Below are 24,121 nucleotides of genomic sequence, written 5' to 3'. Positions count from 1 at the left end.
TTGGTATAGAATTCTGTAACTGAGGACCTGTAAAAGAAGTTGTCCTATTGAGGTCACCTTTGTTCTTGTGCGTTAAATCATCAGGCTGCAGCACAGGCACATTGGTTGCTACATAGTCATGAACTGGGATATAGAACTGGTTATCCAGATGTCCGCTTCTCAAACTGCATGTATATAGAATGCCACTCTAACATCCCTGCTTAAAAACTGGTTTGTATTCAATGTGGCTGCTTAACCACTGGTGTGTTGTATTGTGTGTGCAGAGCAGTTCTCACTAGGGGAGTATCTCTCTTTTGGAAAGCAGTTCTCATTTGGGACCAAATGCAAGGGTGGAAGCTAAAGCTGTTCTAGCCATCTCACAATCTCACATTTTGAAGAACAATTTTACTGCTGCAGCACCTCAGAAATGTAAATCGTGCTCTTGCTCTGTGTTGCAAGATTACATCATGACAAACCTGGATAAACAGTTGTTCCATCCCACTGCCTCTAACTTCCAGGCACCATCTGTGATGACATGTCAGTGTTTCCAGACTCACTGAGGTCTTCCATGGTGGTGTTTTATACTTCAGGGACATAACCATCTTGAGAGTTCATTTTTTATTATTACTCTGAGCAGTCAGTGTTTCAGAATCACACACAGCATTGCACTGTATGCCCAGTTTTTGTATCTGAGACAGAACTGGGTCAAATTCAATTGTCTCACTTGAGACTGGTTTCTGTCATTAGTGATACATAGGCTGAGATTTTAAGTTTTTCTCAGTGATCTGTGTTCTGTTTTGTCCTCTGTGTCTGACTGTACGCTGCCAGTCAGTGGGTTAGCTGCCTTTACTCATTCTCACCATCCTAATGATCTGATCTTACTTGTTTCATTTTAAGCAAGCAGGTTCCAGTTCAGCAGATCATGAAGGAAGAGGAAGCTTCCTTGAAATAATTACATTTCATTAATCCATGCTCCCTGATACTTAAGCCTTTTCAGATTTATTAGAGCATCAGAAATACCTTGTTTCGTGTTTAAAAAAAAACAACAAAAAACCCCACAAAAAACCACAAAAAAATCCCACAAAAAACAATGAAAAACACTAAGCTGTTCTGGTTTATGGGTCCAGAATACCTTTGGATCTTAGTTTGATGATTAAATTCTAAGGAGTATCACTAGCTAGAAAATTGGGTTATGTTGGTCTGTTTCCTAATACAAATGGGGATATTTAGGGTCTGCTGCCTCATAGTCAGGTTTACTTTTCCTCTTTAGCTTTCCAGATAGCTGGTCTGTTAGTTTTGGGTTAGGAGACTTAGCCTGAGTGTGTTGGTCTGAGAGTGAATCAAGAGGTGGCTCACTTTGAAAGAAAGAAAGTCTGCACGATTTTCTTGTTCTTTAAAGATAGAAGTCGCTGACTTTATTATTGAATCAGTCCCTTCAGAGTTGAGAAGATTCTTTAGCTACTTGTAGATTAGCTTTTATGTGGGAGTTACTGCCTTCTTATTTTGTAAGGACTAACCTTAGTATGGGATGGGGGAGCACAAATAAGAGTTTGAGATGCTTCTGAGTGACTCTAAGGTGCCTTTGAAGTTCAACATTTTCAGCAGAGAGATCCCTCTTGGCCTGCCCAGAAACTGCTGATCAAGAAGTAATATTCCAGGGAGAAGTATCTTTTAATGAACAGGAATTACAAGCACATGCCTCCTTTTACACTTTCATTGTGAATGTATTGTTTTTTATATGTAGGTAAAAGCTTATTATTACTCATCGTGCTGTACAACACTGCTAACAGTTTACAGTAAGTTACTAAATTTTTTTTCCTTTTGCTGCAGATCCATCAGGGCACAGTTCCTGTCTCATACACAGTGACAACGGTGGCTCCGCATGGGATACCACTTTGCACAGGCCAGCACATCCCAGCCTGCAGCACACAGCAGGTCCCAGGGTGCTCAGTGGTTTTCAGTGGGCAGCACCTTCCGGTTTGCAGTGTGCCTCCCCCAGTAAGTGACTCTCTGTAATTACACCAGCTTCCATCATAGAGATAGGAATGGCACCTTGGAGTTTCAGTGTCTGTGTGGCTTTAACTGTGTTGGAAATAACTTCCTTCCCCCCCACCCCGGGGTAAGTTGTGGTGGCATATCGGTGTAGGCCTTAGAGCTGGTAAGTATATGATCCTTACCTACTGTCTTTATAGAGTATGACTGTGTATGGTATAGAGTCCTGATGGTTTTAATTCAAACTAAATGCTAGTTTATGAACTGACTTCTTATCAGCAGCTATTCTGCATACTTTCACATAGTACGAGGAAGGTTTCTAAGGCTTTCATTAAGCAGCTCACCTAGAAAAAAATCTTTCTTAGTAGAGACCTTGTTCAGGGATTGGTTCTATGCAAAAAGGTCTGATATTCCAAAAATCAGTTTTCTTCAGAGTAGTAGGATCCTGAGAGATCACTGAGAGCTGAGAAGGACTATTCTGTCTCAAAATGTTCTCATAAAATGAATCTAAATATTCTTTAATCATGATGTCTCTCTGTGCCTTTCTGGGAGCAAAATAAAGTGTGTTGACTGGTTGACTTGCCAACTTGTAAATTTGAAAAGTTTTGAACTGTTTACTTGGAAATTATTATATATGAGCTCAGAGGTACCACTTTCCAGATCATAGCATTCTCATGCTACCATTCTGTGCAAATTTCATCATTAAGTGCTAATAGGTGCCAGCACTGGAGAAGTGTACTGCAAGAAGTTTCAGCTGTACAAGTGAAGGTTGCAGAACCTGCTGGAAGAGTTACAGCTTTTTTTCCCTCCTTTTTGTAGTATAAATCGGTAATATCATATATAAATATTATACATAGCATCCTGTAACCGTTTATAATGTTGGTATGAACACTGGTCTCTGCCAGCTCTGCATTTGCCAGCAGTGTGTAACTTAACTTTTCCTGTTGCGCATTCTGTGACCTGAGGACATGAACAAGCCTATGACACTGGAACAAAACCCTTGATGTGACCAGCTATTTCTTGAAGAGTGAGGGTAATTTGCATTCGTCTTGTCCGGGTGCCATTTGTCCCCATGAGAGACAACGAGATCTGCAGCATACTGCTGGTCAGTCTGGAATATTTATGGGCAATATTTCCCCTTACTTTTAAAATTAGTGAAAATCTGTTACATGAGTCAGTGTGTATCCTTGAGGCAGGATGAGAGACAACTTTGTTCTTTTATTTAGTGGGTATGTTAGTGGAGCAAAGCAATCTCAGACTGGGCACCCAGAGACTGGAACAAAACTTGCATGGTAAATTCAGCAAGGCAAGAAAGCAACATGTCCTAAGAAACAAGAACACAGAAAAAGCTAAAACTATATTTGGGCTTAGGGAAATCCAGACAACAGAGACTAATAATCTTACCCTCCGCTTTGAACAGGTATGTTATCTATGCAATTCATAAAATGTTTCATACTTCAACAATGCAGCTGTCCTTTAAATATATACAGAAGTAAAGCTCTACCCTGGTTATTTGGACTGAATGTACAACAGTTAAAAGTGTGTTGAGAGAATGAATGCAGTGCAAGTGAATGTAAAGAATTAAGGTTGAGCTTATGTCACATCATCAGCCAGACTTTATACTTTCTTCCATTATGTTGTACAATTGAGGACTAATGTAATTTAAGAAGGGGCTCAGGAGGTCGTCTGGTGATTACCTGCTAAGAGCAGTACCAGTTTCCAAGGATGGAGATTTCATAGTCCCTCTAAGCCTCTGCTCCAGTGTTTGCCTGTACTTGTCGTGAAGAATTTCTTTCATATATCTGATTGAATTTTCTTTGCTGCAACTTGGTCCCACTGGTCCTTGTTCTTTCACTTTGCCCCTGAAGGAAGAGTCAGGTTCTGTGTATCCACTCTCATGAAGTAATTGAAGACACTGGTAAGGTCTTTGGTTAGTTTTCTCCTTTCAAGGCAGAACACATCCAGTTCTGCAGCCTCTTCTTTTATGCACTGTACTCCAAGCTCCTGGGCATCATGTTGTCTTTCAGTGGACTAATTTCAGTATGTCAGTGTCTTTAGCACTGGGGAGGCCAAAACTGGACGCAGGACTTGAGAGATAGGTTCACAAGTTCCAAGTAGAGGGACAGAATCACTTCAGGGGACCCACTAGTTACATTCTTACTAATGCAGCCCAGCGTGCACTAGGCCTTTTTGACTGCGGGAGTACACTGTGGCTCTTGTGTACTCCTATTTGATTTTTCCTCACAGAAAAATCATCACGGCCCTGCAACTACGGGCGAATGTCTACCCCACAAGAGAATTCTTGGCTAGGGGTAGGAAAGATCAACAATCAACATCATGTCGGCACTGCGGAGCGGACAACGAGACCTGTGCCCACATCAACGGCTACTGCCCTGCAGTCCAAGATGCCAGGATTAAAAGGCATAATTACCTGGGCGAAATGCTAAGCGGTGAAGCCAAAAAGAAAGAGTGGGTTGTTTTCCAAGAGCCGTTGCTCAGGGATAACAACAACGAATTGTATAAACCAGACTTGGTCTTTGTCAAAGGGGACCAAGCATTGGTGGTCAACATCACGGTGCGATATGAAAGTAAACCAACATCATTGGCGGATGCGGCAGCAGAAAAAGTAAAGAAGTATCAACATCTATTGAACCAAGTACAGGAACTAACAAATGCAACCCGCATCAAATTCATGGGCTTCCCACTTGGAGAACGCAGAAAATGGCATCAGGGCAATTATGAGTTACTGGCGGATCTGGGCCTCTCCTCGTCCCGACGAGAGAAGGTTGCTCGTCGACTATCAAATCGAGCACTATTCACCTCTGTGGACATAATACATATATTCGCGAGTAAATCGCGGACTGTTATACCTTAATATTGTAACCTTTAACATCTTGTTTGTTATTTCAATATTGTATTTTAACTTTTATCAATAAAAGTGGAAAACACCCCCACTGTACTACACCTCTGTCTCTATAGTATGTAGGGACTATACTGGGACTCGTGATTATCATGACGCGTTATATACCAAATTATGACAAAATTTACCAATTTTGACACCAGGTGGACGGGCCACCTTTACTTAACTCGGAAAAGGAACATGTATCATGTATATATGTTCGATAAATAGGTCCGCCAGAACTCAACTTTTTTTTCTGCAAATCTGCTCACCAGCCAGTCAGTCTCAAAATGTCCTGCTCCATGGAGTTATTGTCTCCCAGTACCAGACCTCACGTTTACCTTTACTGAGCTTCACGTGGTTCCTGTCAGCCAGTTTCTTCAGCCTATACATCTGAAAAGTAGACTTGCTCTCCAGCACATCAGCGTGCTCGCCAGCTTCATTTGTGATCTTCCCACTATCATTTTGTTACTTTCACATTATTTGTCTCTCTCACTGCATATGTAACTGTAAAATAAACAGATGTCATTTATGAAATACCTTAATCACTTTTAAAACTTCTTGGAAGGTTATGTTCATACAGCAGAAGTTTTCCAAAAGCCTGAATAAATAAACAGGTGTTTTTTGTTTCTTTAAACTTGAAAGATAACGCAGCCTCATTTGCTCTAACTTAAAAACTGCCATGAGCATAGCACAGCTCATTCCAAACATATACTGGAGCTATGGTAGTCTTTACCATGCAGAATCTTGGGGTGAAGCCGATTTTAATATGTTCCCCAAAGTTAAAGAACACTATGTGATGGTCTACCTGCAAATCTTCAGCTATTTCAGAGAACAGTTTTCATTTTAGTAAAGTAGCAATAAAAATATATTTTAACAGAAACACTTGCCTGATGTATTTCTTTTTTAGAAAAATGATGTAGTAGCTGAGAGTGAAGAATTAGCAGCATTTAAGAAAAAGCAATAGTCAAATTCATCTGCTGCTTTTTCAGTGCATGTAATGATTTATGTTTTGTTGTGATCACAGTAAATTGAGGAGATAGTTCCACCTCCACTAGTGTAATCTCATTTTAAATTATATCTCTTTACCATTTTATGCCACTATAGTCAGTATGCACAGAATACGTTGTGTGACATGACTAAAAAGAAAAAAAAGTGAGAAATCAGGACTGGGTTCTCTTTGTAAGATTTGAGAACAGCTGTCTTATTAATTGTAGCAGAAGTGTCTGACGTTCTGATGATGGATCAAAGAGCAAGAAAAAGAGAATGCAGGTTTTCTTGCTTCTCTGTATTTAAAGTTCGAAGTAAAACTGAACACTTCCACAAAGCACATTGCTGCTCCCCTGCAGTGCCTTCATCACTTTAGTGTTTAAACTTTAGTGCCCAAAGTTGCTTTTGTATGAGAGATTTCAAAGAGGAGAAAAAAAGGACTATTTTCCGCACTAGCTGTCACTTAGGGAGCCACCTTCAGAGCATGAGGCTCCCCTCGAAGTGCAGAACTGAGCAGAGTTTATGAATTATTCTTAGTATATGAGTCAACAGAGGCACAGTCTGACAGCTGGGACTCCCTCATGTCCATCTAGAGCTTAAAGTGGTTGGAAGACTGTTGCTTTGGCATGTCATTTTGAAGGTAATATGTGGGGGAAAATAAAATGAATGACGATAAATGTATATGCTCATCACTTAAGAGTGTCTAATCCTGGAATATTGAAAACGCAAATTCCCGCTGACTTTGTGAGAAGTGAGAGCTACTTCTCATCTAGCAGATGTCACACTATGGTACTTCTAGAACCTGTTCTGTACTAATCACTGTTCCTTGTGTATTTGAATGAGTTACTACTTATACGTGTTCTGGAGGTTTTTCCAAGGAGGCAAGAGAACTGCTTTGTTTTAATTACACCTTTCCATAATAAATATAGAATATTCTATAGGGAATGTTTGGGCGAGAGACAAAAATATGTTGTTTTCATTTTATTTCAGATGCTTCAGGCGTGCTCAGTCCAGCACCTACCTGTACCATATGCAGCATTTCCACCCCTCATTTCTAGTGACCCATTTCTTTTGCATCCTCCTCATATCTCTCCACACCACCCTCCTCACTTGCCACCTCCAGGACAATTCGTTCCTTTCCAAGCACAGCAGTCACGGTCGGTAAGTAATGCTTCTTACCCCCCTCTCCGTAGAATTGCTGGGGCTGAATGGGAAATTGTGCTGGTATGTGATTGAGGAAACAGAAGGATTTTGTTTAAAGTAGTAGACTTTTGCACTTACACTTCCTTAGCAAGTTTGTAACCACTTAGTGTGAAGATGAAAAAATAATTTTTGAAGTCCTCCGTGTTTCTCTTCAGATTTTATCAGCTGTTGTCCATGCTGTTTCTCCATAGGCCTTTACTTCTGTCAAAAAGATGTGTATTTGCTTCACCAAGTATTCCTTCAGGTATTTCTTTTCCAAGAGGCAGAGGAGAATCCAGAGGAGGTTGTGCAGTAGTGGTCTCAGAGAAAAGCTTAACAAAGAGAGAAGAAAGCACAGAATGTTACTTTCATTACATGCTTCTTTTGTATTACTTCTCAGTGAATTTTTAAATGACCACTGCTTATCCTAGAACATAACAACCTTAGGTCATCTAGACATATTCAGGAGCTTACAGTCTCCCTTTCTCCTCCCCTCCCCACCCCCCCCCCCCCGGCTTATGAATAAGTTACCAGTGCCTTCTGCTTAAGCAGACTTCAGACTCAGCTTAGTGATAGGGACTATGCAAAACGTGGGACAAAGTGACCTTGTTTTGGATTTGGGGGGAAATTAGATTTTCAGTTTTGGCCTACAGCTCGTACTGTGGGATTACCTGTATACTTTTGTCCATTTGTTTGCCCCTCTAACTAGAAGATGCCAGTATTTCGTTAATGCAGAAATAGAATACAGCTTCATCGTTACATACAAACACTGCTGAGACTTCTCCATGCCATGTCTCAGATGTGGATAGGGTTGTAAGCAATGATGATGGGAGAACAGCTGGGAAAATACGGTTTTCAGTGGTAACTTTTGTAAGACTTTCCTTTAGAAAATGTATTGGGCTTGGGTTTTAGCTTACTTAGGTTATTGATTAGGCTCGCCTGTCAACTTTCAGCTCTGACAAAAAGCTGGTATCTTGGTGGTTTAAGAATAGTTTGTGTTTAAAGTTTGCTGTGCATAACAGGGAATCAGAATATTCCTTTGGTTCTACAAGGTGGCTTTCTTAGCTCAGTTTCTTGAAATGGTGGAATTCAGTGTCAGGAACACAAAGGTGTATTAATGAAACAATGACAATTCCTGGTTATTTCTTGAGTACTTTTGGGACTGACTGATGTACTACAGTTGACTAGATTACAGTACTGAACTGGAATCTCAAGCTTCTGAAATGTCTGGACTGTGTGTTCTTGGTAGGACTGCTTGCATGACCCTCCTAGAAAAGCATCTGCTTGATTACTGAATATTATTAGCAGTTTAATCCACTGGAGTCGCCACGTTTCCTCTCCACTTTTTAGATTTTCTGGCACAATTTCAGTTCTCGTCTATGGTTGTTTATTTTTTTCTCTCGCATAGTTGTACAGTGAGAGCAGCCTGGCAAGAAGGAGAGCAAATATTTGTCCTGAAAAATGCAAGACACAGGAAATTACAGCCACTCCTATATTTGCTAGATCGCATAAATTCCTGGTCTATAAGCATGGCTAGCTGGAAAAGGTGAATTTATATCAAATGTGTAGTGTTGTCTTTGCTTTTTGGTAGTGTTAATGATACAGGAATTGTTCAGAGTTACTGTGTGAAACTGAGTACAATTATACATGTAATTTTTTTTTTTTTAACCCTATAAAATTGACCACAGGAGCTCAGAATATACAGCTGGGATTGCAGTTCTTTACTGGGGAAAAATTGCATCTCTATTACTTCAACAAAGCCTATCTTTTTTTTTTTTTTTTAGCCACTTCAAAGGATAGAAAATGAAGTAGAACTGCTTGGAGAACATGTTCCTGTAGGAGGTTTTACATACCCTCCATCAGCTCATCCACCAACATTGTCTCCCTCAGCTCCTCTCCAGTTCTTAACTCATGATCCTTTACACCAGGAGGTGTCATTTGGTGTAGTAAGTGTTGTTTTCTGTGCTACATTCTCATTCATGCTGCATGTACGTTCTGATCTTTATTCTATAGTACACTTTGTTGAAAAGTGGCACTTCTTGCAATTGTATTCCATTATTTGCTATAGCTTCATACCATGGTATTTTCTTTAAGCTTGTTTTAATGGAGGGTAACATAATGATAGCAGCAAATGATTTCTGATACATCTACAGTGTCATAGCAGTTGCTTGGAAAACATTCCATGTTGCTACACACTCCAGGACCTCTACTGCAGAAACTAATTAGTACAGTTTAGAAAAGCTGCTGTCACTTTTAGCTAAATCTTCATCATATGTTGAGTTTCCACAAGTCAAGAAAGCTAAAATGCTTTAAAAATAGTTCTTCTCCATAGTGTCTGCAATTTGCAGGCAAGCAGTTATGTAGAGTGCTACCATAATTTAGACTGCCTCATGTTAGAAATACAGCCAAGCTTGCTTTAAGCCAGCTTCCTGGGGATCTACAGGCAGTTCAACTGCAGCAGCACACAATGAAAAATTAACCTGGTGCGGGATAAAGTATGTGCTGAATGTCGTACTTCTGTGGTGTGTACAGTATCCACTACCTCTAGGATCTTTGTGGTGCATTTCAATCTGCAGTTAAATTAGTCCCAAGATGGGTTTTTTGTTGTTTTGTGGGGGGGGTTTCTTTAAAATCCTCTCCTGCCTGTGCAGTGCTTGAAGAAATAACCAGGAGTCAATATAGACTGACCTTTTTAAATGTTTGACCTGTGCATCAAATTGACAGAAGGTTTTAGAGGCATATTGTTATTTAAAATCTTAAATGAGAATGAGATTTTAGGCCCTGGGACTACAGAATATGCAGATAACTTCTCTTTAATTAATCTGCTTGAAATCACACAACCTAATTAAGTGCTGACTGCATTTTTTATAAAGGTTCAAATAAGTCTCCACCATTTGAAAAAAATATTCAGCTCGTTAAACTAAAGGTGTATAGATTTTCAGTGAAGTTTTCAGTCACTGTGAGTCAGTCTGGAGACAAAGACACTTAAAAACTTCAATAAGCTGCTTGTGTTTCATTCAGTGTGCTTGTTACATGAATTACAGCCTAATCACAAATGTTTTGGTTGGAGTGAGGCTTTCTTGATTTTGAAGTTCAGTCTTTAAAGTAGAAAAGTAACAAAATACCATTTTTTTGCAGATTTGGAGCATTTGTCCTCTCTGCTTCAGTTCAGGGATGTATATCGCTGAGGGGTAGAATAGAGATATATTACAAGCAATCATATGGTCTTTTGTAAAGCAATCCTAAATATTTATAAACTTCTATTTTGATTAAAATTATGGTGGAATGGCTGCATTTCTGATTCTCTTTCATTTCGTGAACACAACAGTTTCTACTTATCTTTTTGGACTGCAGAATTCACAAAGAAGTGAAATTTATATTTGTTATGTCTAGTTTGAGATCTTACTTTCAAGAAGACGGCCCTGGCTCTTTTGAATTGTGCTTATATTCATATGTAAATGTTTTGTGTGACCATGGCTACCTATTAATGATGTTTCCATTGTAAAGTTTGGGGTTTTTAGGTTAGTCAGTGGTGGTGTTGCACTTTCATATTTTCTAAAATTTCAAACATGAAAGAAGAAAACATCTTAATAAAGACTTTTGAGTGTTCTTTGTTTCCCTGAAAAAAAAAGTCTCAGGGACTCCAAATATGAAGTCAATAGTGGTACATGAATTTCAGTTTTAAAAATTACTAAAAAATTTTAGTAATTTGAGTGTTTCTGGAAAAATACAGTTTGCATTTAGTTGGAAAATTTTTACCATGTATGTCCCCATTTTAGTAGATAATGTAAGGGATTTTGAACAATTATAATGAAACTTAAATATACAAGTAAAGAGCTTATCATGCAAATGAAAAAAGTATGACAAAAAAGCCCTGATTTATCCATGGGAAGAATACATTGAAGCTTTAGGTTTGACTGTCTTTTTAGGCATTGTCCAGCTGCAGAAACTGTGCTGATTAAACTATCCACGTACACATGAAAAGCTTCAACCCTTCTTTAATATAAATGTAAATATACACCACTACTTAAAATTTTTGGTGTTTTTTTTTTAAAAGTGGATTTTTAAAAATATTTTTATAAAGGCTTCTTTGCTCAACCACTTGTGTGCAAGCCTGCATTATCACACCAGGCCTAAAGCGTGGGCTTTTATATTTACAAGAGAGTCAGCAGTTCCAGTCCTGTTTCCCAAACCAGTCTGCTTGTAGACTAAGCATACAAGAGCTTGCAAGGGTTTCTCTGTGTGTTACTACGTTTTCACGTGGAATTGTATAAATATATGTTATCAATGGCATCCGTTTCAAACTGAGGCTGAGGTTCTGGATTTGAACAAAGGCTGGATTTTTTTAATAGTCCTTGGCTGAAAGTGGATTTCAATATTCAGATTTCGTTTTATTTCATGATTAAGAAAACAAAATGCTGAATCACAGACTGGATGGGGTTGGAAGGGAGGTCACCTGGTCCAACCCTCCTGCTGAAGCAGGGCCACCTAAAGCCTCTTGCCCATGACTGTGTCCAGTCAGCTTTTGAGTATCTCCAAGGAGGGGAACTCCACAACCTCTATGGGCAACCTGTGCCAGTGCTCAGTCACCCTCGTGGTAAAGAAGTGTTTCCTCATGTTCAGACGGAGCCTCCTATGTTTCGGTTTGTGCCCACTGCCTCTGGTCTTGTCACTGGGCACCACTGAAAAGAGCCTGGCTCCGTCTTCTTTGCACCCTCCCTTCAGGTATTTATATACGTTGATATGATGCCTCTGAGCCTTCTCTTCTCCAGGCTGAAGAGTCCCAGCTCTCTCAGGCTTTCCTCACATGAGAAATGCCTCAGTCCCAACTTAGTGGCCCTTCGTTGGACTCTCTCCAGTATGTTTGTGTCTGTCTTGTGTTAGGGACCCCAGAACTGGACAAAAGTTCCAGTTCCACAAGTTCCTGTTGAAGCTTATTTTCTTCTTTCTTGCAGCCTTACCCACCTTTTATGCCTCGAAGATTCACAGGGCGCAGCAGATACCGATCACAGCAGCCAATACCACCACACCCTTACCATCCCAGCCTATTACCTTACGTGCTGTAAGTTCAAAGTGCATTTGCTTCCATGTAGGCTTTGAGGAAGTTGTGTGACTTTCAGCAAGAGTCTTGGCACTTTTTATGGTTGAACTGTACCAGAGATCGGGCATAGTTCAGCTGTCCCAGAAGGGAGGAAAACTTCCTTGTCTGTAAGTTTTTCAGCCTATTTTGAATAACATACACCTGTGAGGAAGGAAAAATGTAAGTGAGCAGTTTTGTCCAATGTAGTTTTGTAGGTTTTTTGAGGCCAGTTGCCTCTTGTTTCTGAAAATAAAAGTCTTGTTTCATAAAATCTGCAACAAATTTTGAAACTTGATTCTTGGATACTCTTGCAGAGGCATGGTTACACTGTAGAATAAAGTCCTAGGAGTCTTCACTTGTGGAATAAATTAATTTGGTTTGGTTTTTAGTTATGAAACACAAGGGTGGAAGCTTTCTGTGATGTGTTACTCTTTGTTGGCTGAACTGCTAATCTGTTACAGCGGTTGAATTTCTGTTCTGCCTCTGATTACCTGTTTCTAGAAAAGATGTGGGACAATTTAACATTTAGAAATTATCTGTAGTGTGTTACAGTAAACTCTCTGCGGGAGAGTTTGGGTGAGATCCTGCTTTTAACCAACATCACAGTATGTGAGAAAGTGAGTTTGTGCTTGCCTGTAGTTGTGGGAGTTAGTCCGGTAGCATATCCTGTTTATCTTCATTGTGTGTTTTAGGCCTACAAAAGTTTGAAGGCTTTTGCATTGGAGAGTTAAGTGAACTTAGGATTCCTTTTCTTTGTTGCTATTTTATCTGCTTAAAGAAATAAAACATATTTAAATCCAGAACATGATTTCATTACCAGTTTTAGCTCTCCATAATATGTGCTAATGAAGAGATTAGTTTTTGTAATAGTTCTGAGCCTGGTTGGAAGCGAACGGTTGAGACATGCATGCAATTAAAAAGGCAGCATTCTCAGTATCAGAAGGGGGTCAGAATTGGCTTTTCTTGCTTTGACTCTAATTTCTAATGTCTATTCTTAACTTCAAACTTAACGTTTTTACCAGTTCTGAGAACTTGTTCATTTGAGAGGGATCAATAAGATAACTTTTACCTTTGCAAGATGTCTCTGTGTTTTCCTTCAGCAAGATGCTGAGCCTTGTCGTTGTTTGCTCTCATGGTAGATCAATGCTCCCAGTGCCACCTGCAGTTGGACCAGCTTTCAGCTTTGAGTTGGATGTGGAAGATGGAGAGGTAGAAAACTATGAGGTTGGTGTGTGAACTACAACTACCTTTAAAGAACAGATGTTAGCTCAAAAAATACATAAAATTTTACTATATTTTGCTTTTAATCCTGCTTTTGCCTTTCAAATAAGTGTAGTGACTGTGAAGAGAGAATCCAGAAACTACCTGTTCAGATTTTTTTGGCAATACTTGATGTTAGAAGTGTTTAGCTTTTTTTGTCTATTGCTCTTTCCTAGAATTCACCCTTCCAGCCTAGTAATAATTTAATTGTTCAGTTTTATATTCTACGTGCTACTCTTCTCCTTTTGAGTTTTAATTTATTTTAAATATCAAACAGAAGCAAAGCACTTTCAAAGAACAGGGTAAGTTACTCATTTTATGCGTGTAACTTTGCAGAAGAGTGTTAATGCAGAATAGTGTTGATGTTTTAGGATTAGTTAATCTAAATGTGAAAACTGCCTTACTGCCTTTTCTTCTTGGCCCTCAGGAGGGCACAGTGATTCACATCTATAGATGCAGAACTCTCTTTAATATCCTAGATAATTACGGGGCAGTCCCAGCTGTTGTGTCTTTGCTGGTTCTGAGACTATTGGATTCCATTCAATATCTCTGCAGCCAGTCATCATCAACCCTTACTTTTGCATCTTTTTCCCTGTGCTCCCATTAAGAGCTCTGTGTTACTTGCACATACTCAGTTTACCGATGAGCACTTCTGTAATAACTTCTGTACTAGTTCAGAAAAAAGCATCACTTCTGAGAATTTGGGCCCTAGTTTTGACAGTATTAAAAACCTCTTTGTGATCAGTACAGTTTCCAGCATTCACCAGGTCTTTTAGCTTCTCTGTGCCTTGATTGTCCATCATGTTTATAGTGAGATTTTTCCTAGGTCCCTTCTGAAGGAGTGCAAGTTACATACATCACAGAGTGCAGATTATTTACTTGAGAGGTTTTTAGTTGCAATGCTTGGCTTACAGAAAGTGAACATAAAATTTAGCAAAAAAGTGCTTAAAGTTTGATGGTACATATTTGTTTTCCAGTATTAGGATAAAATCACCATATTTCAATTCAGCTAGCCCAAGACGTAGAGTGGGACTCAGAACCTGTCCCATAAAATTCTTGTTTCTCTTAAAAGACCGGACTTGCGTATTCTTAGGAAGCAAATTTGTTCATGATTTTTTCTGGTTATCTGCACTATATGGAGGGGATCCTTCAGAAGCAAAATACTTACCAAGCTTTGCATGCAGCCACAGGACTAATTGGAGGTTTTGAAATCCCAAAAAGAACATCTTACATAGTTAGAAAGATGTTTGAGTTCTGAAAAACTTTCCATGGGGCTTGTGTTGTAGGGGAGAACTAAGGTTCTGAACATCTCTTGATAAAAGGGTGTTTAGTGCTACCAGCTGGGGTAGTGAGGTGTAATGGCAGCCACCTCTCTAGTGGAACCAGAGCCCGTTTGAGCACTCGATTTTTAAACGTCCATTTTCCGTGTTCTGCAGGCTTTGCTGAACTTGGCAGAACGACTAGGAGAAGCCAAACCACGAGGACTGACAAAGGCGGACATTGAACAGCTTCCATCCTACAGGTTCAATCCAAACAACCACCAGTCAGAACAGACATTGTAAGTACATTGGTCTCTTTCAAAGGTCCATAATTTAGGTGGCCATATTTTCATTTCTTTAACTTGCAGACTCATCTAGGCCAGAAGGGCTTTAAAAGCAGTCATGTAAGTAAAAAGTTTAATTTTCTTTTTTTTTCTTGAATTGCTTTCCAGATCAAATACTATTTATCCTTACTTTAAAACCTCTGTCTAGTCTCACGTCATTTAGCTATGTTTCAGTTTAGTTCCTCAGCATTTAAAAAATCAAAATGAAAAACGATATTCTAGGTTTTGTTCAGCATACTAGACATCAAAATGACATTGTCAACTTGGAATCTAGCCTGTGTTAAAATAGGTTCAAGTGTTAAAGCTTCAAGTGCTCTTTGTAGAGCTTGGTCAGTGGTTTAAGAGCACATCTTATTTTTTAAATCCATTAACTTGCTGTGTTTGAAAGATCTGCATAACCAAGTGGAAAGGGCAGTATAGATGTGAAAGTAGATAAAGTGACTTTGTACCAAATGCTGTCTAATCTTTGAATTTCAGTGTAAGGATTTTTCCCTGATATTCCAGTTTCAGTGACCCTCAGTGTGACTTACTAGTATCAGTAGGGAGTGAACTCTATAGATCATTTTCTTGGCTATTTTGAATTTTGATTAAATATCTGTTCTGTTGATTGGATCTTTGAACTTCTGTGAGTGGGAGCTCTTGCTTTGTGATTTGAAAGCACAGAGAAAAAAAAACACAAAGTAATTCTCATTTTTCAGTTATACCTATAAAGGCTTGTATGGAATATGTATTTATTGTTCTTACATAGCAGATACGTTTGAACTTTGTTGTCTTTTTTAGGTGTGTGGTGTGCATGTGTGATTTTGAGTCAAGACAGCTACTTAGAGTCTTACCCTGTAACCACGAGTTCCATGCCAAGTGTGTTGATAAATGGCTGAAGGTAAAAAGGAAAGAAAATATTCCTATCTTGTAAGGAATTAATTACGTAATTGAGGGAGGGTTGTATTTTATTGTTCCGCTTCATTTCATCTTGTTTTGCTTAGGCTTACTTAGGCTAGAAGAGCCAACAAAGTTGAAGCACTGCCTACTTATGATATTTTTCTAACGTTTGATGAAGGATGTTTCTTCAGTAATCTTTGGCACAAGGAAAAATGAATATGAAGAGAATTATTTTCATTGACAGATCTTACTACGTTTTGCATTTGCACAAAACGGTGACTGTGAATTCAAGTAATATGTGAAATTAAAGAAGACTTGAAAACAAAACAGTAACATAATATAGGAAGTATGAATTAGAGTTTCTGTGATGATGGTGGCTGTAACTGTTTTGCATATCCTGCATAGCAAGAACAAGTACTAATACCTTCCTCTCCCACTTTGCTATTGACAGTAGGTTCTGGGGCACATGAAATGTGTTGTGTGTGTACATACATATGCACATATATATAGAGAAATGTAATATATACAAATAGAAATTACAGTTTTACAAAATTATGATATATCCTTCCAAGAGAAATTGAGCAGAAAAGAAAGGATCTAGAATCAGGGCAATGCAGTAAGAGGACAGAGGAAGTAGCAGCAGTACAGAAGGTGTGAAGAACAGGAAATACAAATAAGTAGATGATGATACACAGATATCTCTACCAGCTGCATTAGGCAGATCTACGGCTAACAAGGTATTGATCCCCATCTTGCCTGACCTTTTTCAGTATTTTATTCTATTCAGCTTTAGTTTAATCTGTGTGTAGTCTGTTGTGTAAATCTTTTACGCTGCAGTGATCCTATGTTAATACAGGGTACAGTCCCTAGAGAATTACAGATAGTTTCTGTTGTTTTGGAAAAAGTCATTATAGCCCCTTGCCTTTATGGCTTCATAAAAGCAGGAAAATGCGTATCGTAGGCACACACTAAAATATTCAGTGCAGAGAATAAAAAAATCAAGTTAACATTGACAGCATTCTTTTGGCTAACAAGATATCAAGAATAACGAGAAAGGTTTTAAAAACTGGGATATGAAATTGCACTTGGGCTACAGTACCCACAGTAGTCTAAGGCTTCTACAAAATCTAAGGCCAGTGTAAATGTTTCCACAGTACACATAATTTTCAGTAGATGTCCTTCAGTATCAGAATCCATGTACATACTTGAGAATCGGAAAGAGGAATATAAACACTTTGTTGTTTTATTGCTAGTTGTTGTATTGTCAGATTAAAATCTGCATACACCACCCCCCACACACGTAATAGTATATCTGTGTTAGGTGTACGCTGTTTTATTCAGTAACTGCAGATTAAGAGTAGATTATAGATATTCAAGTGGTATTCTCCAGTGTCCCCCTACTCCTCTCGAGGAGTGTTCACACTAGATTTGTCAAGTCTTCATTGCATGAAACTTTGTAAGTCGTTTGTGGTGTGGACAGAGTATCCAGGGATAGTATTCACTCCATTTTATGAAAAAAGAACTAAGATCATTTGACACAGGCTGTGAGATAGTGGATGCTTTAGGTCTGTATAGGTTAAATTGATTATATAGAGTTATTAAAAAGACAGCTCTTTCCAGGCTATTAATACAAAAAAATGTACCTCTGATTCATAGAGCCCCTGATCTGCAGATTGCTGGAAGTTAGAAGAACATGTCAGGGAAGTATCATGCATGCTTGTCTTGTTCTTATGCTCTTTCTTACCTGACAGTCTCAAGAGTCAGACAAGTATGTTGAACTAAGCTTTTTGGGAATCATTGTGGCAGTTCTACAGTTAGATTTAGTACTTTAATCTGGTAATGAATGGGAAAATTAATTCAGAACAAGTGAAAAAAGCAGGTTTAGTTTAGTCTTTTCCGTAATCATAGATGCACTGTAGTAATGGGTGAAACAGCTTTTTCCTGATGTTCCTGTCCCAGCTTAGAAACTAAATGATGTATTTTCTAACAGATCTTGAAGTGTGGAATTCTCTAAAGGTTTTCTTATAGAAAAACTCTATGAGCATAAGATTGTCAGCTAGGTGGGAGGATAAGGTGAACGACACGCAATCTAAACCTAAAGGGAGTGCAGTTATACCCACCTAAAACTGCTTGTATGGCATCATGCATTCCAGAGCTGGATATAAAATGAGTTAAACAAGGTTAAGGCATCATCATGTAGGATTGCTAAGGCAATATATTTACACCATGTGGGTTTAGATACGCTGTTATGAAAATGGTGTATGGAAGTAAAGATTAGTTTGCTTTGCAAACTATAAGAAATTACCTGTAACACCAGCCTATTTTAGTTACAGCCTCTGTCTAAACCTAGTTACAGTTAAGCAGCAAACATCTGGAAGTGAGGATAACTGGAAGATACTTTGTGCTACAGTTTTGCTTCTGTCCATGCCTTTATGTATTTGACAACTTGTTTTATATGTCGATTGTATAATTATGTCCACATCCACTTAATTCACTTCATCCAGCCAACATCCTGTTGGTATATTCTGCAAGGGAAGGTAGAAATCGTAGCTTTCAGTACTTGTAACTTTTTTCCACAAGGTAAAAAGAAAAAAGTTACCAGTTTGTCCCTAAGTTTTACTGATTTAATCTTGTCTCTTTGAAGAAAGTATTTGCTATCTAGGTATATTTCTAGAACTAGTTTTAGAACTATGGAGTCAAGCTGATTCTTACAAGTTTCATCATGTTGTTAGTGAACGATTTAAAGAATTTAGTGATCCAATCCGATTATTTAAAAAAAAAAAAAAAAAATCCTTATTCCACTGCCTGTTGGTGACGATGGAGCAAAAAAACACTATCTAAGAGAGTTTTATGGCTTGTCTATGCATGAAAGGTTTGATCTACCCTGCTGTTATAATACCACTTACAGTACCACCTTTTTAGGTAGTGTGAGCAAGTGAGAGGAAATGTTTTTTTACAGTCCTTTAGGTTGCCCACTTTAATTTATACTTCCCTGGTTAAGACTTGTGAGAGAAGATGTGATACAGCGGAGGAAACAGAATTATCAAGAGGGAGGCTATCCTTCTGCTTTTCATAGTATTGTCAGCTCTCATATTTCACAGTATTTGGTTATTTCTTAATAACCTAAATCCTTTAGTCAAATATGCGTACATGAGAAATCGGGTTTTTTTGTAATGAGTTAGTCATCATTCCAAAGGACAGCTGGAAAGCATAACCTGTCTTCACCCTGAGAGCTTAGAACCAGATAACAAGGAAAACTTACCTTTGTATTTAACATTCTGATTGGAAATGCTCGTTATATATGAGAAGTGACAAATTGTAACTATAGTTTAACTTGGTTCTGATGGACTGACACCAAAGTAGTGCAGTGCTTTTTAGAGGATTCTAGTAGCCCTTGCAGATTCATTATTCTAAATGCAGTTTGCTTTAGCTGTAAAATTCTATAAAATATAAAAAAAAAATCGGTAGTTTATTGTGCAGCTCTCTCGCCTTACAGTACAAAAAGTAAGTTTGCCTGAAACAGTGGCTAGTTAGAAGGTCAATATTACAATAATATGTCTACCTCACTCCTCTTTTTGCAACAGAGTCACATTAAATGCCAGGAAGGGGGAATGAATTTCAAGAAAGGCAGAAGAATGCAACTAAATTTAAAACAGATGTTCATGTAGCATCTTGAAAAGTTCCTTAAAAAGCAGTGCTGCAGTGTCCTAGAGTATTCATTTTATCCTGGCACAGTGGATTAATTAATCAATTGACTTTTGAAGAAATGTTTCTTTTTATTTTAAAAATTATATTAGTTGAATTATATCTAGAATAATGCAAATACAAAGTAGTGACCAAGTAATGGCATTGTCCTCAAGTAATTTCAAAATTGCTAGTGAAAGAGCAAGAAATAAATTTTTAATTGATTCTCCAATTGATGCCTTACAAAAACTATAAAGCAATAATAAGTACAATATAGACTATAAAAAAGTAATAACAATAGTAATTGACAGAAAAATAGACCGTCATTTTAAGTTGCATTACTAAATAACGTTTTTCAGTAAGAACATGTTACTTTCATTGGCATTCATTGCTTGGATTCAAAATCTGTGGCAATGATTTCTGAACTCTGGCCTGCAGAGCCACATTTCTTGATACTCTCACTAGTTTTTTCATTGGAAGATTTGGCTACCATAGAAAAACTTAGAGCCAACAGTAGCTGGTCCTGCAATTTTGAGTCACAGGACAGACATACTTTCAAACATACTTTTCTTAGTTGCATCCATCAGATTGCAATATACTAGAACCATGAATCTTCATTAATAAAACCACCATCACTTCGATAGTCTAGTTTGCTAGTTTGCTTTAGCTTTAAAGATAAAAGACAATCTTTTTTTAGACATACTTTTGAATGGCAAATTTACCACAGCACTCTAAAATAACAAAAAAAAAAAAAAAGACGTGAGCACACATTTTCTTCTCTTGTTTTGAGTACTCTTGAGTTGTGTTTCAGTACTCACAGATGTCAGTGTCGTATATATATTACCTTAACAATGTATTTGTCAGTACAATAAACCCTCTTTTGTTTCTGGTTTTACAGGCAAATCGTACCTGCCCAATCTGTAGAGCTGATTCTTCGGAAGTGCATCGTGATTCAGAATGACCAATCTAAGAGCACAAATCTGGTTTGGCTCTTCCTGATCACGTGTATATATGAACTATCTATTGAACTTACTCCTGTGGCTTCCAGCCTACCCTTTACACAAAAGGGTCAATGGACCTTACTTTGCACTGTGTGACTTAATCAATTATAAAGCTTATAACTAGTCTTCACAGTTACGGGATTGTTATACTAACAGTGTGATTGGAACTCCAAAGATTTATTTTTTTTTTTAAGCTTAATTTTGTGTGTGCACTAACATTCCCTGGTTTTTGTGTGATCATTCCGAGTGTTGCTGCGAGATTACTGTGGATGTGATCTTTTAGCATGTGCTTTTATATAAAAGAAAAATGAAAAAAAAAAGTGGTAGCTCCGAACGATATAGCAATCTACCTTATATAGAGCCTTCAGATACTGTGAGTGGGAGTGAATGGTGTGAATGTGTGTTTGCTTGTGAGAGGGTGTGCGAAGTGTGCTTGTGACTGAGTGTGCATGTGTGTTTGAGAACCTATATACCAGCATGTACTGAGAACGTATGCGTGTAGTAATAATTATGCTGCAATGTATAATCTTGTGTGTTATTTAAACAGTACTAGTACTGTACACTGGTTCCTTTCCTTGTGTTTGCAGTTGCACACTGAATGTGATGGGTGCAGCAATTACAGACATTTAGTATTTCCTCCCCAATGTACTTACAGGTATAAAGACCTTTCTACCTACTATTCAAACAGCTGTTCTGCTTCCTCTTCATCGGAGACTTTAAATGTGTACCACTAAAGAGTGCATTGATTGTTCATACGTGCGTAACCTTGGGGTTTTTAGCATATGTTACAAAGTCTGGATTTTTATATGGCTGATTTACAAGTTATTTTGTCAATGTAAAGTTGCAGTGTCACACAAATCATTTAGCAATATTAACATTTTCAGTTGCTGAGATGAATATCAACCATTTTCTGTTCTCTAGCTGGGTGTACCAGTTATGTTCTTCTTCGTGAAAAGAAGTAAAAAGGACACCAGGGGTCTTGTGCAACAGCTCTTCACTTCTGGCCGTTGTACTTGCTAAGGACATAATTTTTTAGCTTACGAACATTGGCTGTAATCACATGCATTCTTTGTCGTTTACAAAGGAGTTTGTATACAACTAAAATAACTTATAAAAGGTTACAATTTTATTCCTGCAACTTCATGGATAAAATAAATCTTTTGGCATTTTCTCAGAGAAGTAGAACTTCCGATTTTTTTCATTATATCACAAGAGAAGGTGGGTTTTGGTCACTAAATGCAGAATTCAGTTGCCCTGATGCTGCTTCTTGCCCTTCCTTCTTTCATGATGAGTGTAATATGAAGAAAACTCCCTCGGTTTTTGCAGTCGAGTTCCAGAGCACTCCCCTGTAGGAGAAATTTGGAACACCTTCCAGAACAGAGCTGTGAAGTAGGAAGTGGTAACCTTTATGCAAGTGCTCTGAATAATGGTTTATTTGGACTATTGCAAAAAAAATTAGCTTCATTTATAACATTCAGACTGTTAACATCTTTGATGTTCTTTGATTGATCTAGCAAAATATTTAGATCTGCATTTACCATAGTTATTCATAGAATGCACTTTTTACAACAAAATTCTTCTCCTAAATTCAGTGTCATTACTTTGGTTGCAGCAGCACAAATGGCATAATTAGCAATATTGCTGCAACTTGCTGCCAGTCTCAGCTTTAAGTTTGTTCTTTATCGTTTCTGATGCTTTTGTATGCTGCTATGCTTTAGTATTAGTTATAATTTCAAACAGTGTTAGATGTTCTCCATGCTGATTTCCTTCTTTAAAGGTTCTACAGACCAGTCACAGCTCTTGGTGCAGATAAAATAAAAGCACAATTTTACTGTGTTTCAGATGCTCTTCACTCTGTTTAGTTATGCAGATAGTTCTCAAAAACAGTAAGTCTTTCCATATGTACATACTTACGAACACTAAATAAATAAAAATGCTGTTACATCAACTTCAACATATTAGGATTTCTCCTCTCTTCCAGTGGAGTCAAAGTATAGGCTTTTCACAATAACAGCAGGTTAAATTACATGTAATAAAATTCATTTTTTTAACAAATAAAATCATGTTCTTTAAAAAACATATGCCACATATATCTTACAAAACTTTGGCTGTTTTATATAACTGCAAAAGAAAAAATTGAGTGTGTACAGGTTTAAACACAACTAACACTACTGTGCTCAGTATTCAGTTCAAAGCATGGAAGGAGGGTACTTTTTCTAAGCTAGACACATTCTTCTGAAGCCAAGTAAAAATAGTCCTCTTTCTGGAAATGGAGAAATCTTGATGTGTGATGTCCCTTTTTCCCCAGTAAAACTCTGTGAGGCAGTGGGAGTTCTAGGAGATGGAGGGTCGAAGTTGGTAAAATCCTGAAATTAGTTGTTGCACTCTTATGGCTCGTATCTTCTGGAATGGTTCTTCCTTTTGCATGGGACTCTTGCAGATGTGTGTGGGCTTGCCTCCTGTGGCTAGTGTGTATAAACAGCACACATGCGTATGCTCTGAATCAGCTCAGACAAGCTACAACCAAGTTCTCTCTGTTGTAGCTGTCTTGAGAGGGGGATTCATGTTCAGCAGTTAACTGCCATGTGTTATGCACATTTGTGTGTAATTCCACAGCCTGCCATGGTGCCTGGCAGCACCTGAATTCAACAAGACTGTTTTGATGTTCATTGCCTTTCTACCATCACCTGGCTGCTGCTTCTCCAAAAAAAAAAGAAACCTCAACTTGTTATGTGTTTGCTTTATCATATTGGCACTGCTGTGTTTTTTGCATAAACTGTCAATTTCATTTGACATTTTAGTGGATATCAAGGCCTACAGATAATTCCAATGTCTCATTTTGTGGCTTTCTTTACAAAAAAAATGAAGCCTTTTGTTGTATGTGATTTTGTACAGGCTCTTGAATGTGATTTCACAGCTGTTAAAACGTTGTGTAATACTTGGGATGAGATTTACCAGCTTTTTGAATTTTACTTGTAGAAAACACTTTTTTTGACTGAGTTATCTATAGGCCTTTGTAAAAACTGTGTTTTTTTCCTTTGGTACATTGTTACCTCATTTTGCTACTTGTGTTTCAGATTTACTAATGATTATAAAAGCTTATGGGTTTTGTTGGAATCGTATTTTGTCAAGTGTTTTCTTTAAATCATACTCTATTGTATCGTTTAACATGTAGTTTTAAATGTATTATAAATATCTGTAACCAAATCATTTGAAGGCTTGATAACTTTTTAACAATTTGTACATTTTTTATGAGAGTTACTAGTAATGCTTTACTAGGTAGTGCAATGAATTTTTATTTTTAATCCCTGTGCCCAATTTTGGAGTTGAGAGAGTTGTTCAGTAATAAATGTATGATGTACGCTTACACAATTTTGTCCTGTTCTTTCTCTTAGAATGAGGCACATTGTTTCCTTTCATTACTCTGCATACTTCTGTGCATGATCAATCATCATATTTCTGTGCAACTCTAGATATTGGCAAAATATGCTTGCCTTGTAGGGGACAGTTTGCCACCTTAATTGTGGTGGATAACAGACTTCTTTTAATCTACTTTGAGAGGTCATAAGAAA

The 24,121-nt window shown here is 37.9% G+C and overlaps 1 protein-coding gene across 4 annotated transcripts in view; it reads left to right on the top strand.

The window, feature by feature from the left end:
* RNF38 (ring finger protein 38) overlaps positions 1-23,921 on the top strand; it is a 133,177-nt gene extending 109,256 nt beyond the window's left edge. For all 4 annotated transcript variants that reach the window (XM_075447312.1, XM_075447315.1, XM_075447313.1 and 1 more), the window contains 8 exons: positions 1,810-1,977; positions 6,851-7,021; positions 8,827-8,988; positions 11,998-12,104; positions 13,262-13,346; positions 14,819-14,940; positions 15,766-15,865; positions 20,447-23,921. In XM_075447312.1, the coding sequence (XP_075303427.1) occupies positions 1,810-1,977; positions 6,851-7,021; positions 8,827-8,988; positions 11,998-12,104; positions 13,262-13,346; positions 14,819-14,940; positions 15,766-15,865; positions 20,447-20,509 (978 nt within the window). In that variant the 3' untranslated portion in view covers positions 20,510-23,921. The remainder of the gene's footprint in view (positions 1-1,809; positions 1,978-6,850; positions 7,022-8,826; positions 8,989-11,997; positions 12,105-13,261; positions 13,347-14,818; positions 14,941-15,765; positions 15,866-20,446) is intronic.
* Positions 23,922-24,121: the final 200 nt, after the last annotated feature.

This window comes from Opisthocomus hoazin, chromosome Z, assembly GCF_030867145.1.
Source record: "Opisthocomus hoazin isolate bOpiHoa1 chromosome Z, bOpiHoa1.hap1, whole genome shotgun sequence".
NCBI lineage: Eukaryota > Metazoa > Chordata > Aves > Opisthocomiformes > Opisthocomidae > Opisthocomus > Opisthocomus hoazin.
Note: the sequence above shows the minus strand (reverse complement) of the source record. Positions and strands in the feature narration are given on the sequence as shown.